The sequence below is a fragment of the Diceros bicornis genome, chromosome 11 (assembly GCF_020826845.1).
Source record: "Diceros bicornis minor isolate mBicDic1 chromosome 11, mDicBic1.mat.cur, whole genome shotgun sequence".
Lineage (NCBI taxonomy): Eukaryota > Metazoa > Chordata > Mammalia > Perissodactyla > Rhinocerotidae > Diceros > Diceros bicornis.
In genome coordinates, this window is record NC_080750.1 from 71,392,615 (window position 1) to 71,409,541 (window position 16,927).

Here is a 16,927-nt window from a genome sequence, read left to right on the forward strand (position 1 = left end):
TAAAAATAGATATGCAAATAAGCTGGTATATGCTTAACCTATCTCTGAAAGGTCATACAAGAAACTCTTAGGAGTGATTGTAAGAGTGGGATGGCTAACATATGAGGAGATGCTCAATTTCATTACTAATTAGAGAAATATTAATTGAAAAAACAATAAGATACTACTTTATACCCATAAAATTAGAAAATGAGACAAAACCAAATTCTAGAAAAACAGATGTAGGGGAATATGAACTCTTAGGTACTACTGGTAGGAGTATAGACTGGTATAGCTATTCTGAAGTAATCTGGCAATAGTCTGTTCAAGTATGATGGCGTATATCCTTTTACCTAGCAATCCCACTCTTGTTCATAAACCACAGAGAAACTAAAACACGGGACCATAAGTGGATTTATATAAGAGTGTTCATCACAGCAGTGTTCATTGAAGAAAGAAACTGAAGGCAACCTAGGTGTCCACCATTGAGGATGGAGAACTAAAATGTCATAGAGGTATACTGTGGAACACTACACAGCAGGCAGAAAGCAATGAACTAGAGATATACAGCAATCTGGATAGATCTTAAAAACATAATGACAATTAAAAAACAAAATCAACAGAAATAGAGCGACAGCAGTGGTTCTCAGTGTGCCACGTTCATCTCAAAGTGCGGTGTGTCATCATCACATGGGAACTTGTTAGAAATATAGATTTTCAGGCTCTACCCCAGACCTAATGAATCAGAACAGAAATTCTGGGGTGGGACCCAGCAATCTGTTTTTGAACAAGCCCTCCAGGTAATTATGATGCATGTTAAAGTTTGAGAACCACTGAAAAGTACCATAACATTTATGTAAAATTAAAGTACTTTATCCATAAAAACCTTACACACTAAAAAATTAACATAACGTATTATACGCATTCTGAAGCATATACCAAATACAACAGAAACATGTGTAACAGGGAGAGGGAGTAGGGAAAATAGAGGTCACAGAAAAAAAATAAAACAACAGAGAGGGACTAGTAATAAATGTGCCATGACCTGAGGAGCTTGATTAATTCAACTGAGATTTTCCCACCTCCCAAAAAGGAAAGACTTCAAAATTCTGAATCCAAATGCTTCTCAATATACCTAATCTAAGTCACCAACATCTTTTGCCCATTCTTACAGATTAGATTTCTTACTTTTCCCAACCAAGAACATGGTATATCTTTTGATTTATTTGGGTCTTTATTTCTGCCCCCTGAAAACAACCAACTCACCTCTTTTGTTTTTTGGTGAGGAAGATTGGCCCTGAGCTAACATCCATTGCCAATCTTCCTCTTTTTGGTGAGGAAGATTAGCCCTGAGCTAACATGTGTGCCCATCTTCCTCTATTTTGTATGTGGGACGCTGTCACAGCATGGCTTGATGAGCGATACATAGGTCCATGCCTGGGATCAAACCTATGAACCCCAGGCCGCTGAAGCAGAGCACAGGAACTTAACCACTACGCCACCAGGCCAGCCCCCAACTCACCTTCTTGAAGAAATGAGATATATAAAAGCACAACCCATATCCACACTACAATGTAATTTGGTTGATATACCTCTCAGCCTCTAATCTCAAGTCTTATTTCCATATATTATACATCAAGATGAAATTGTACAATTATCTTGTACAATTCAATTACAAGGTCATGATTATCAGCAGATCTGTTTAGACACTCACCTACTTCTTTATTTCTATGTGAACAGGATTTCTACTCCGCCTCGAGAATCATTTCTGTACGTTAAAAACTGTGCACCAGTTGGTCATCTGATAACATTTCCTCTTTGGTGGCTCCTGTACCTTTAGTACAACATATCCTATGCTGAAAATGTTCCTTTTAATCCTTTCTCTTATTGCAAAATCAATTAAAGGAAACTAAAATGTAGCTCTCCCTACCACAGAGGAAGTACTTTATAACGGGTACAAATGAAGAAGGAACATCAAAAGGCTCAGAAAAAATGAAACTTGACTAATCTGTTTTACCAGTGACATTTGGACCAGTCCCTGGTGTACTAATCAAAGCCCACACTGCTTCTGGAAAGATCAGTACTTGCTATGGGCATGAAAAAAAAGTCATCATGTCTTGATTCTCTCGTACAGGCTCAAGAAAAGAGAAATGATTAAGTATGGAAAGAGAAAATAAATTGAAATAAGGTTCTGTGAAAATAATTTGGCAATATGCATCAAAAGTCTTAAAAATGCTGACACTCTTTCAACCACTTATTTCATTTTAAGAACCCGATTGAAGAAAATACCAGAAATGCTGTCAAAGATGTATTAAAAAAAGATGTTAACTGCAGCAATATGCAGAACAAAAATAATTGGAAAACAACTTTGTACCACCTACAGTACAAGTGATACAATATCCAATTAACTGTTGCTTAAGCCATAAAGACATTAAATAACTCACGAAACAAGAAATCTGGAGGTAAGATGTCCAGGTTTAGTGTACCAGCTCAGCATCCTCACCAAGAAACCATGCCCTCCCTACCTCTTTGATCTGTGATTCACAGCTTGTCTGCTTTTCATCCTTAGTTACAGTACCTCATGGTCACAAAATGGCTGCTACAGTACACACACCCACATTTGAAATGACATAGTGGAATGGAGGTCTAAAAGCTTTCACCTTGCAAGAGTCTTTTCATCTGGAAAGAAAATGTTTCAAAATACACACACACACACACACACACACAACACAACACAACAAGAACACCCAGCAGAGTTCCCTCTATATATTAGTGGGCAAAACAGGATTCCATGTTTACCCCTAGACCAAGCACTGGTGACAGGGAATGGACTGCCATGACTAGCTCAGACCAACAAGAATTCATTCCCTGGGGCTGGGATAAGGGCCTAGCCTCCCTGAAATCCAAAGTTCTCCTTGAATCCCTAATCCCATTATTTTGAATAAAATAGAGATTTTGATGGTAAGGAAGGAGAGAAAAGGTAGGCAATAAGCAGTACCTGCTACAAACCTAATTATTCAACAATAGAGGAAGGGTGAAATAAATTATGGTATTTATACCACTAACCAGGCTTTTGGAGAAATTTTAATGATAGAGAAAAATGCTTTCAATACAATGTTGAGAGGGGAAAAAAAGAGTACAAAAAGGAATGCACAAAATGATTTCAATTTTCTTTAAAATATATATACATAAGTGTAAAAGAAAGAAAAAAGACTGCAAGAAAATATACTAAAATGTGAACAGTGATTATCTCTGATTTATAAAAGTTTTTATTTTCTTAAATTCTGCATTTCCCAATTTTTCTACAAAAAAAATGAACTATGTCTAACAAAAAATTATAATAGGGACTCCATTATCCTATTTGCATTCATTTGACAGAAACACCACATCATGCTTATCAAGGACATCGATAAAAAATTATTGTTCAAGTATATGCTTGTATCAGATTGGACTAAGCTGTAGCCTACAGAAGTTTATAATCTTAGTGGTTTGTAAGTAAGTGACTTCCAACTAACACTAGATATAACCTACAGTTCAGTTTTAAAACTGGTATAAAATAGCATTGTCATTTTAGAGTTTTGATTCATTTATATTTTAAGATATTCCAGAAAAACCCTTTAAGTTAGCCAAACATCAAGTAACGAGAAAGCCAAATACAAACTATGATTTATTAACATTCATTCATTCATTCAACAAATATTAACTGAGTGCCCTCTATGTGTCAGGCACTGTGCTAGGTCCTAATATGAAGAATATTGCTGATAATTAAGCACTTACATATTACACTGAAAGATCTATTCATCAGTGTATCTTTTCTATTAGACTGTCAGCTTCCATGTACAGCATGAATTTTATTTATTGTTTTATCCTCAGAGCCTGCCATAAAATTGGCACTCAGAAGACATTTGTTGATGAGTGAGGAAAAGAATACACAAAACAAAATACTCTGAATATAGCATATGTGTACAAAAAAATCACTGCGGATTGTGTGTGTGTGTGCTTTACTGAATACAGTGATGCACTGAAACTATTTTTAAATAAGTATGTGAGTTAACGATCAGAAGATGATTTGGTACAATATCTTTTTAAAGAGTTGTTTCACTAAATAAAATGACTGATTAAAACTTCACTAAATTCTGTATTTTTCTCTTCAGCCCCTAAAACCTCCTCACACTAGCAAACACGCAAAGAAGTAAACATTCCATGTATATTTCAAACATCCATACTTTTGTCTATTGAAACTTACTGTCTGTTGAAACATGACGTGAATAGGAACAGGGAAGTTTTTCAATTACATAGTCCGAATATGATCTCCACCCATCCCAGGTACCTATTTAGATACCTTGGGAATTTACTGAGCCAGTACGGAAAACAAGCTTTATTTTCTTAGTTTCTATCATTAACTTTTATCCTCATACATGACACTAAATGAACTTGAGGCAGTGGCAAATAACATTGAACTTTTCTGATTCATGAATTTAGGCTGCCTATATAACTAAAGAGTAAGATCTATTTCTCTTGTCGTTTATTTTGCCGGCAGCTTTAGAACAACTGCAGCTTCCCTGGTTGAGCACCAGGTGAGATAGCTAACTTGTACTTAGGAGTGATGCTGCACGAACAATAACCCTTTAACCACCAGAAACACACCTAGTACAGTGAGATTCTCACACTATGAGAGAGAGGCAGAAGTAAAGACTGCAAGACCAAGCTGACTCAATTTCTCATCCCACGATTATTCTGGGCACATTATAAATTCGATTACCCACGTTATTTCCAAAGTTACTTCTCTTTCATTTGCCAAGCATGTACAGCTGAATCAATGGACGTTAAATATGAATGTGTGGTGGTTCCACTGTACTCAAGTTCTTGCATTAGGTTCCAAAACAGTTTTATCTTTTACACATAAATGCTTATACTTTGTTTTAATTCTAACCATTTTCCTCTCATCGTTTAATTTCCAAAATATATAAAAGTAAACTGTGAGTTTTCATTAACTTTATCAACCGTAATCACTTTTTCCTTCAATGAACATTTATTAAGTGCTTACTATGTCAATAGTATCAGAAATTATTCCTACAATAAGTGAAGTGCCTGCTTATTTAGCTCTGCAATTACTCTAAGAGTTAACTGTAGCCCAGCAGCTTATGGTCTTACAATTAAGGTCAGCTAATCCAAACCATGTTTAGGGTGAACAGCAATTTATGTCATTTATATACAGCCTATACACTATCTTCAAAGAGGAAAGTTTTAGTAAATATTTAACTTATTTGCAAAGTTGGATTAATACAGCCTTCTATATGTCAGATGTTCTACTGGCTAAAAAAAGGAATACATTTTTTAACATCAATTAAAACCTTTCTCTATCACTTTAATTACTGAAAGTAACAAAGTTTATAAATTCTGCCAGTGTTCTCATTTTAATTTCTTCTACCTAAGAATGCAAAGCAAATTTTTTTAAAAAAGACAATATGATAGTTCCAACATATCCAGTTTAATTTTTACCTCAATACTGAAATAGCCTCTGTCCACATAGTCACCCAGAAAGAGGTAGCGTGTGTTACTAGGTGATCCTCCAACTTCAAACAATTTCATCAGGTCAAAGAATTGTCCATGAATGTCACCACACACTAGGAAAAACAGGACACAGGGTGAGGTGAAAATTGATGTCTTAGAAGAGAAAGGGCATTTACACCAAAAGGGATCACAGTTTAAATTTAACTTAAATCACTTCAGCTTTTGACTGGACTGCTCTATAATTATAGTCAATCTATCAATACTGACTAGTCCTACTAGAATTATTAGACATTTTACATTGTATTTCTTCAATGAACAACAAATATACTAAACAATTCTAAGACTGTCTCATAATTCCTATAAAAATTATTACACATTTTAGTTGGTTATTTGTAATCATTTCTCAAATTAGCTCAAATCTAAGTGGCACCATGCAAATACGTCTTATACCTGTGATTGGAGCATCTACTTCTATCATAGTCTTCTCTTGTCTCAGGATGGCAGCCCCATCATTGATGATCTTTAAGGCTACTTCCTCTTCCAGTCGCCCTTCCTTCACCAAATGGTTTTTCAAAAGGTCAATTTTAGGTTTCCCATTCTCAAATACTTCCTTCAAAGTAAGCCGCTGGGTTGGAGGAAAGGGCACAGCTAGAAAGACAGAAAAAATAATTTAAAATACTTAAATGTATAGAAAACAACCATGAACACATTTCCTTTATATAACAAATTAAACCTAATATATCACCATGATTTCACATCCACAGACCAGAACACCAGAACTACAGGGAAAGAAATTCCAAGATATTGTATATTATTATTATATCATAATGATCAAGTCTAATTTTTAAAAAGTTGGGGGCTGCCCCTTGGCATAGTGGTTGAGTTTGTCAGCAGCCCGGGTTTGTGGGTTTGGATCCTGGGCACAGACCTGCACCACTGTCAGCCATGCTGTGGCAGCGATCCACATATAAAATAGAGGAAGACTGGCACAGGTGTCAGCTCAGGGCTAATCTCCCTCAAGCAAAAAATGAGGAAGATTGGCAACAGATGTCAGCTCAGGGCTAATCTTCCTCAAGCAAAAAATGAGGAAGATTGGCAACAGATGTTAGCTCAGGGCTACTCTTCCACAGCAAAAAAAAAAACGTCACAAAGTCAAAGTCATTTAAAAGATATATGTATATGTGTGTGCATAAATTATTTTTACATAATAAACATGAAAGACTTGAAGTTGATTCAGTAAATAAGCTAAAAGTGAGACAAGGGATTAGATGATATGAATATCTTTTATCTATGTAAAAGGTGTTAAAAATGAAACTGTGGTTAAACAAAATGAAGAAAAAGAAATCACAACACTAAAAGGTCATCTATTTCTTCCAAAGAACTGACCTAATGAAACCATATGTTTAGAAGTTTGACTTCAATTCCTGGTCAGGGGAATCATAGATGTATACTTTATGCTCAAAAGGTAGTTGCTTAAAATATTACTGACAACAAGAACACCACTAATAGCATGGATCTCTTCCTGAGAATAATTTGCTATGTAACAGGGCATAAACTGGAGTATGGGAGGTCTAGTTGTGTTTCCTAATCTGGAAATGCTAACAACTCACTTCAGTTTATGCTGGATATAAAGTTTATATAATATCACGGCAAATTAGCTTTAACAGAAAAAAGTTTTCGACATTTTAAAATTGACTATCATCTCCTCATTTACCTACTTTATAATGCAGTCCACTTCAGATTCTCTGTGGTCTACTAACCACAAGCCTATAAACGATAAATTTAAAATGATTTAAAATCATTTTAATTTGTGATTTATGTCTGGTGGTTTCACTTCTAGCTTTATGGAGTGTTATTAAGAACCAAGTTGAAATCTACAGATACTTTAAAAATTTTAGACCTGATCTAGCCAACCATTTTGTATTATTTACAAGTAAAGAAAGTTTTATGGTAAGTTTCGTCATGCTCTTGGCTACGACTTGACTCATTTTGACTATTCAAAACTCACTGAAAAAATGATAGCAGCTACCCAATCAGTAAATATTACCTTGAGATAGGGAACCATGTATATCCCCATTTACCCAGGACACTCCTAGATTTCAACTGCTCTCCCAGCACAATTGTTAATAGTGTCCCCTTTCACTCTCAAAAGTATCCTAATTTATTTACTTATTTTTTTGTGAGGAAGATCAGCCCTGAGCTAACATCCATGCTAATCCTCCTCTTTTTGCTGAGGAAGACCGGCTCTGAGCTAACATCTATTGCCAATCCTCCTCCTTTTCCCCGCCCCCCAAAGCCCCAGTAGATAGTTGTTTGTCATAGTTGCACATCCTTCTAGTTGCTGTATGTGGGATGCGGCCTCAGCATGGCCAGAGAAGCGGTGGTCGGTGCGCGCCCGGGATCCGAACGTGGGCCACCAGTAGCGGAGCGCGCGCACTTAACCACTAAGCCACGGGGCCAGCCCAAAAGTATCCTAATTTGATGGATAGTCTTAATTTGTGTTATTCTGATGGAATATCACCATACTACTTTAATAGGATAATCTACTTCTAAAATAAAACAAAAATAAAATATTATGATGAAGCTTTTATTTATTCATCTGGTGAGTCTCCAAGACAGGGTGAAAGGTTAGTCCTGAACAAGTTTACTTAAATTTTTACTAAAATGTAATGGTACTACGGCTGTGTTTAACAACAACAACAACAACAACAAAATCCTTTATAGTTTAGAGATTCTTACTGAAATATTTTCAGATGAAATTACATGCTATTTGGGATTTGCTTTAAAATAATGGGGGAGACAAGGAATAAGCAGTAGTATAGATGAAAAGGACTAGTGAGTTAATAACCATTGAAGCTGAGTGATGCTCACTTGGAAGTTCATAACACTGTTCTCTCTACTATTGTAATATGTTTGAAATCCTTATAATAAAAAAAGTAGAAAGAATTACCAAAACTAAGAGTGTAAGCTTTAGAGAAACTTTCTTTAGAGAAATTTATATGAAGTTCAATCAAGAGTTACACTTAATCTAATTTATTGTAGGTGACTTCAGAGAACCACCAGTCCTCTGAAATCTTGATCCAAAAAATAGAGAAATAGAAGATTCCACACACAATCCATCCCCTTTTCATACTTAGTTTAACTCTTTCTGGTTTTTAAACTCTTATTCTCAATTTCTAGAGAGCCAATCTGCCCTTTCCCAGTTTTGAAATGAACCCCACAGAAATCTTGTTTTTAATCTCCTACTTTGTAAACCAAAGAAATTGGTCAACAAACTAAAAACAAGATGAAATAATATAAAATCAAATATGTTGGAATTGACAAAAAAGTATCATAACAGAAGTAGTACCAGAGACAAGAGATCCACAGATACTATTTGACTTCTCCCAGTAGTAGTATTACTATTAATAAAAATAATTTTCCTTAACTACTATCCAGTTGTAGTAGAGAACAGTTTAGAAAACAGGAAACCCATTTTTCTTACATATCATGAAAGTTATGTAAGTAGAGGTGACAACAACCTAAAGAGCTCTTGAGGAAGAAATTTAGAGATGTTTTTTCTTTCTCTCAAATTCTTCAGTTCCAACTTACTTAAAACAAAACAAGTAAACAAATCACTTAGTTAAATTAAAGCAAAAGCAAGGTTGAATCAAGGATCAAGGGGATTATGGTCAGCTAAAAGAAATGGGACACAGCTGAGCCAGGTACACGAAGAAGAATTAAGATTGGTTTGGGACAACATGCATAACAGAAAGTTCCAAAAGAGTCCTAAGTTTTTAGGTTAGGACAAATAAAATCTACCTCCATCAAATAGGAGCAAAGAATCTTCAACTTTAAAGGAGTGGGTCCTACCTCCCCTCAAGTTACTCCTAGCTATGTAAAGAAGCCCTGAATTCTATCTCCCTTCTTTTACCAGACAGTTCTATACACACTATAGTTGAGGTTGATTCGTAGAAGAGTGGAAACAGCCACCATCCTGAGAAGACTAAAGAAACAGCCATCATCCAGCTAAGTTTGGCCATGAAAGGAAATAGGAACTTGCCAACTAAACTTGAAATCTCCTTTTTTAAAAATACGCCCCAGGGGCCGACCTGGTTGTGTAGCAGTTAAGTGCACACACTCCTCTTCAGTGGCCCGGGGTTTGCAGGTTCGGATCCCAGGTGCGCACCAATGCACCGCCTGTCAAGTCATGTTGTGGCAGCATCCCATATAAAGTAGAGGAAGACGGGCACAGATGTTAGCCCAGGGCCAATCTTCCTCAGCAAAAAAAGAAGAGGATTGGCATCGGATGTTAGCTCAGGGCTGATCTTCCTCACACACACAAAAAATATGCCCCAGATACAGAGAGTCCATATGTCTGAGTATGCCTATCGGGATATTCTGAGTTTATTCATTTTGTCCTGATGTAATTATTAATAGTACCCCCTTTTACTCTCAAGTATCCTGATTTAAACGACCTATCCAGGAACAACATTTATTAGAATCACCTGAGGTGTTTGTTTAAAATGTAGATTCTTGGGCCTCAGATTTGTGGAATTAGGACTTTTGGGGATCCCACATAGGCATCCGCATTGTTAACAGGTGCCCCAGGCAATTCTGTGCACAGTAAAATTGGTGTTAGAGTGAAGCAGGAAAATGGTGAAAGGGTATTCTAAGTAAAGACACAATAATCTCAGATAATCAGCACCTCCATTCCCCAGTCATCACATAGTCTTAGTTGATTGGTTCATGTCCTTTTCCCCAGTCTCTACTATGGCCACATGGATACAAAGAGTTTGGAATTCCTGATGGAAAAAAAGGAGGATCTAGAGTACTGCTTTGTAAACTATCTGTGGGAACTGCCGTCTACCCCACCCGCCCCACCAATTCTCCAATCTGTCAAAATCTATGCTTTGTAAAATGCAATAAAAATAAATTCCTAGAAAAATAATCACATGCATAGACGTTGCGCCAATGTTAAATTGCTATAAAAGCAATTAAATGCTCAATTTTTGTACTTATCACAATTAGTAACAATTTGTGGACTTGATACTGGTTCATGGATCACACTTTGAGTAACACTGGTTTGGATAAACAGATTCAGGGGAAGAAGAATAGGACTAGAGTCAAAACTTGAATACTATGTATATACACATCTTCAAGCCCGAGTCTGGAGATTCTATTAAGTCTAATGTAGACAAAAGATGGTGTTCGGCTGACTTCACTACTCACTTCACATTGAAGGATAACCTTTTTTCTAAGAACCCAAATCTCTTACAAGTTCATTTCCAATTGCCTTTAATGGCACACAGGATTTTGTTATTAAAAAATACAACCTAGGGGCCGGCCTGGTGGTATAGTGGTTGGTTTCGTGTGCTCTGCTTTGGCAGCCCAGGGTTCACAGGTTCAGATCCTAGGCCTGGACCTACACGCCGTTTATCAAGCCATGCTGTGGCGGGCATCCCACATACAAAATGTAGAGGAAGATTAGCCCAAGGCCAATCTTCCTCAGCAAAAAGAGGAGGATTGGCAACAGATGTTAGCTCAAAGCTAATCTTCCTCACCAAAAAAACAATCAAACAAAAAATACATCCTAAACATTTGGACTCCACAGGCAGACAAACGAGCTGAAGTTTTAGCTTCTAACATCTTATCTGTGCTTTAGTTAAACTATGAAGTATATGAACTCTAACACAGAGGTTCAGTTCTGGCATCCTTTCAAATTATAAATAAACCACTCACCACCACACACAGAAGTTTCCCTTCTTCATTCCTGTGGTTGTATGTTGCCTCTTTAAATATTCCATTTATAAAGCAGTCATCCTTCCAAAACAATGTCTTAGCACATTTTTCAAATTTCAAAGAAAAAGTACTAGAGTAGTTTTCAAGGCTAATAAATAACTCCAGACATTTTATTTATTCAAAAAATTAAACTAACCAAACTAGGCATTTTTAAATGAAAGAACCAAAATCTCATTAATGTCAGCGTCCAAGTTACTGCTTTATTGGTTACACCATATCATCACTTGCGGGTAGGGAGTGGTCCCTTCATCTTTAATACAGGTCTGTTATTTGATAAACTACAATCCTTACCGGTGAGAAAGTAGGGTTAATAGAGGGATTACAAGGTCTCAAAATACCAGCATAGAGTTAAAAAAAAAAAAAAAAACTGACTATGAACCCAAAGGTCATTTATCCAGAAATGTGATAATGCAGGCATTATAAAACTATAGTACTTTGTTTTTTTTGTGAGCAAGATCGGCCTTGAGCTAACATTTGCCAATCCTCTTTTTGCTGAGGAAGACTGGCCCTGGGCTAACATCCATGCCAATCTACCTCTGCTTTATATGGGACGCCGCCACAGCACCGCTCGAAAAGCAGTGCATCGGTGGGCGCCCAGGATCCGAACCAGCGAACCCTAGGCAGCCGCAGCAGAGTGCGCACACCCACCGCCTGTGCCACCGGGCCGGGCCCCTAGTACTTTGTTTTTTTGAAGAGTAGAGGAGGTCCTTGTTATTCAAAGATGATTGGTACTAGAAAAGGCCATTTAAAAGTGTATCCAGGGCCGGCCCCGTGGCTTAGTGGTTAAGTGTGCGCGCTGCGCTACTGGCAGCCCGGGGTTCAGATCCCGGGCGCGCACTGACGCACCGCTTCTCCGGCCATGCTGAGGCTGTGTCCCACATACAGCAACTAGAAGGATGTGCAACTATGACATACAACTATCTACTGGGGCTTTGGGGAAAAAAAAGGAGGATTGGCAACAGATGTTAGCTCAGAGTCGGTCTTCCTCAGCAAAAAGAGGAGGATTAGCATGGATGTTAGCTCAAGGCTGAACTTCCTCACCAAAAAAAAAAAAAAGTGTATCCACGTAGAAAAATAAACATTCACAGTAAATAGTGGGGGCAAACAATTTGGCATTTTATCTCTAAAAATAAAACTAAGTGGAGGAGGATGGGCTGGGATGTTAGCCCAGGGCCAGTCTTCCTCAGCAAAAAAAAAAAGAAAAAAAAAAGAGGATTGGCGGATGTTAGCACAGGGCTGATTTTACACACACAAAAAATGAAACTAAGAATTATGAAAATGATTTTATTTCATAATAAACACAATTTGCAGAATGATCATAGAGAGAGTTGTTTTTACAAATAAAACCAAGGGCTTCATTGCTAAACCCTCCTCTGAACTTCAGACTCTTAAATCCAACAGTCTATTTATCATCTACTTGGATGTCCAAAAGGCATTTAAAATTTAACATGTCCAAAATTGAATTTATTATTTCCCATACCACCTCTAGTCTTTTCCATCTAAATATATGGAACTACTATTCACTCAGTTGCTTAGGCCAAAAACCTAGGGAGTCCTCCCTTAATCCTTATTTCCCTGATACACCCCAGAATTTCAATTTATCAGCATGTCTGGTTGACTCTTGTCTTTAAAATACACCTTGGATGCATTTTTTAACACTTCCATCACTGCTACCCTATTCCAGTCATGACTCTCTCTCCCAGATTACTGCAATAGCTTTCTAACTGATCTCCTCTTCCCCCGCTCCTCTATTCTTGGCCTTTTACAGCAGCTAAAGTAACCTTTTTCCCCCAGCTTTACTGAGATGTAATTGACATATAAACATTGTGTAAGTTTAAGGCTTATGATGTGTTGATCTGATACACTTATATATGGCAAATGAATACCCCACCTCCATCACATCACATAATTACCATTTCTCTTTTGTGGTAAGAACATTTAAGATCTACACTCTTGGCAACTTTCAAGGATATAATACAGTATTATTAACTATCATCACCATCTTGTACATTAGATCCCTAAAACTTATTCATCTTGTAACTGGAAGTTTATACTCTTTGACTAACATCTCCCCATTTCCCCCATCCCTCAGCCCCTGGTAACCACCATTCTACTCTAGGAGTTCAGCTTTTTTAGACTCCACATATAAGTGATATCATACAGTATTTGTTTCTCTGTCTGACTTATTTCGCTTAGCATAATGCCCTCAAGGTCTATCCATGTTGTGGCAAAGGGCAGGATTTCCTTCTTTCTCATGGCTGAGTAATATTATATTGTCTATATATACACCACATCTTTTTATCCATTCATCCATCTATGGACAGTTAGCTTGTTTCCATATCTTGGCTATTATGAATAAGGGTGCAATGAACATGGGAGTACAGATATCTCTTCAATATAGCGATTTCCTTTCCTTTGTATATATACCCAGAAGTGGGATTGCTGGATCATGTGGTAGTTCTACTTTCAATTTCTTGAGGAACCTCCATACTCTCTTCCATAGTGGCTGTACCAGTTTAGATTTCCATCAACAGCATACAACGGTTCCCTTTTCTACAAACCCTCACTGACACTTTTCTCTTTTTTTTTTTTTTTTGTGAGGGAGATCAGCCCTGAGCTAACATCTGATGCTGATCCTCCTCTTTTTTGCCGAGGAAGACTGGCCCTGAGCTAACTTCTGTGCCCATCTTCTTCTACTTTATATGGGACGCCGCCACAGCATGGCGTGACAAGCAGTGCGTTGTGCGTGCCCGGGTCCAAAACTGCGAACCCCGGGCCACCGAAGTGGAGCGTGCACGCACTTAACCCCTTGCGCCACCAGGCTGGCCCCCTATATCGCTTGCTTTTTTAAGATAGCTATTCTAACAGGTGTGAGGTGATATCTTGCTGTGGTTTTAATTTGCATTTCCCTGATGATTAGTGATGTCAAGCACCGTTTCACATACCTATTGGCCATTTGTATGTTTTCTTTGAAAAAAATGTCTATTCAGTTCCTCTGCCCATTTTTTAGTTGAGTTGTTTGGTTTTTTGCCATTGAGTTGTATGAGTTTATTATATATTTTGGATATTAACCCCTTATTGGATATATGATTTGTAAATATTTTCTCCCATTCTGTAGGTTGCCTCTTCATTTTGTTGACTGTTTCTTTTGCTGTGCAGAAGCTTTTTAGTTTGATGTAGTCCCACTTATTTTTGTTGCTTGAGCTTTTGGTGTCATATCCAAAAAATCATTGCAAACACCAGTGTCAAGGAGCTTTTTCCCTATGTTTACTTCTAGGAGTTTTACCACTTCAGGTTTTATGTTTAAGTCTTTAATCCATTTTGAGTTAATTTTTGTGAGTGGTGTAAGATAGAGGTCTAATTTCATTCTTCCACATATGGTTATCCAGTTTTCCCAATACCATTTATTGAAGAGACTAACCTTTCTCCATTGAGTATTCTTGGCTCTTTTGTCAAATATTAGTTGACTGTATATGCAAGGGTTTATTTCTGGGCTCTCAATTCTGTTCCATTGGTCTATGTGTCTATTTTTATCCCAATACCATACCATTTTGATTACTAAAGGTTTGTAGCATAGTTTGAAATCAAGAAATGTGATGCCAAATGTACGGTGATGGATGGTAATTAGTCTTTGGGTGGTGAACATGATGTAGTCTACACAGAAATCAAAATATAATGATGTACACCTGAAATTTATATAATATTATAAACCAACGTTACCTCAATAAAAACAATTTGGAAAAAAAAAAAAGAACTGTGATGCCTCCAGCTTTGTTGTTCTTTCTCAGGACTGCTTTGGCTATTCAAGGTCTTTCGTGGTTCCATGTACATTTTAGGATTGTTTCTTCTATTTCCATGAAAAATGCCATTAGAATTTTGATAGGGATTGCATTGAATCTATAGATGGCTTTGGGTAGTACGGACATTTTAACAATATTAATTCTTCTGATCCATGAACACAGGATACCTTTTCATTTGTTGTGTCGTCTTCAATTTATTTCAACAAAATCTTGTAGTTTTCAGTGTACAGAGCTTTCACCTCCTTGGTTAAATTTATTCCTAAGTATTTTATTGTTTTTGATGCTATTGTGAATGGACTGTTTTATTTCTTTTTCAGATATTTCATTGCTAGTGTACACAACTGGTATCTATATGTTGATTTTGTATCCTGAAATTTTACTGAATTCTTTGAGTAGTTCAAACAGTTTTTTAGTGGAGTCTTTAGAATTTTCTATACATAAGACCATGTCCTCTGCAAACAAAGACAATTTTACATCTTCCTTTCTGATTTAGATGCCTTTTCCTTCTGCTCTAGCTAGGACTTCCAGTACTATGGCGAATAGGAGTGGTAAGAGTGGGAACCCTTGTATTATTTCTAATCTTAGAGGAAATGCTTTCAGCCTTTTATTGTTGAGTATGATGTTGGCTGTGGGCTTTATTATGTTGAGGTACAGTCCTTCTATACCCAGTTTGTTGAGTGTTTTTATCATGAAAGGATGTTGTGTTTTGTCAAATGCTTTTTCTGCATCTGAGATGATCATATGATTTTTATCTTTCATTCCATTAATGTGGTGTATCACATGTATTGATTTGCATATGTTGAACTTTCCTTGCATCCCAGAGATAAATCCTGCTTGCTCATGGTGCGTGATCCTTTTAATGTGCTGTTGAATGAGGTTTGCTAATATTTTGGGAGGAATTTTTGCATTTATATTCATCAAGGATATTGGTCTGTAGTTTTCTTTTCTTGTAGTTTTCTTATTTGCCTTAGTATGAGGGTAATGCTGGCCTCAAAAAATGAGTTTGGGAGTGTTCTCTCCTCTTCAATTTTTTTGGAAGAGTTTGAGAAGGACTGGTATTAATTATTCTTTAAATGTTTGGTAGAATTCACCAATAAAACAATCTGGTCCTGGGCTTTTCTTTGTCAAGACGTTTTTGATAACTGATTCAATCTCCTTATTTGTTATTGGTCTGTTCAGATTTTCTACTTCTTCATGATTCAGTCTTGATAGGTTGTATGTTTCTAGGGATTTATCCATTTTTTTTCTAGGTTGTCTAATTTGTTAGCATATAATTGTTCACAGTAGTCTCTTATGATCCTTTGTATTTCTGTGGTATCAGTTGTAATGTCTCCTTTTACATTTCTGATTTTATTTATTTGAGTTTTCTCTCTTTTTTTCTTTTAGTCTAGCTAAGGTTTGTCAATTTTGTTAATCTTTTCAAAAAACCAACTCTTAGTTTTGTTGATCTTGTCTACTGTTCTTCTGTTCTCTATTTCATTTATTTCTGCCCTGATCTTTGTTATTTCAGTGGTAAAAGCTGCTGGGTTTATCTGTTGAACTGGTCACTGTGAACCTTGATCACTCCCACTGTGTGACTGCTATAGGTAGCCCCTTCATTCTAATCAATTCTCTTCTCAAATGTCACCTCTTCAAAGATCTCTTCCCTGACCATTTTATCTAAACAAAACAACACTGTCTAGCAGAAAGGGTTTGGTTCTTCACTAATTTCTAATTAAGTAATTTCAGGTATATACTATATGCAAATTTATTGTTGAGACATAAGGAAACTAAGTCTGAGCCAGATAACAATTGCTGAATTCTACAATTATGTAACGCAATGTTCATTTCAGACATAGCAAACTCCTGCTCAA

General features: G+C 36.8%; 1 protein-coding gene across 2 annotated transcripts in view; it reads right to left on the bottom strand.

The window, feature by feature from the left end:
* The window catches only part of PPP3CC (protein phosphatase 3 catalytic subunit gamma), a 102,201-nt gene that overhangs the window by 53,663 nt on the left and 31,611 nt on the right, over nucleotides 1-16,927 (bottom strand). For both annotated transcript variants that reach the window (XM_058550546.1, XM_058550545.1), the window contains exons 2-3: nucleotides 5,944-6,141; nucleotides 5,482-5,606 (exon numbers count right to left, since the gene is read on the bottom strand). In XM_058550546.1, the coding sequence (XP_058406529.1) occupies nucleotides 5,482-5,606; nucleotides 5,944-6,141 (323 nt within the window). The remainder of the gene's footprint in view (nucleotides 1-5,481; nucleotides 5,607-5,943; nucleotides 6,142-16,927) is intronic.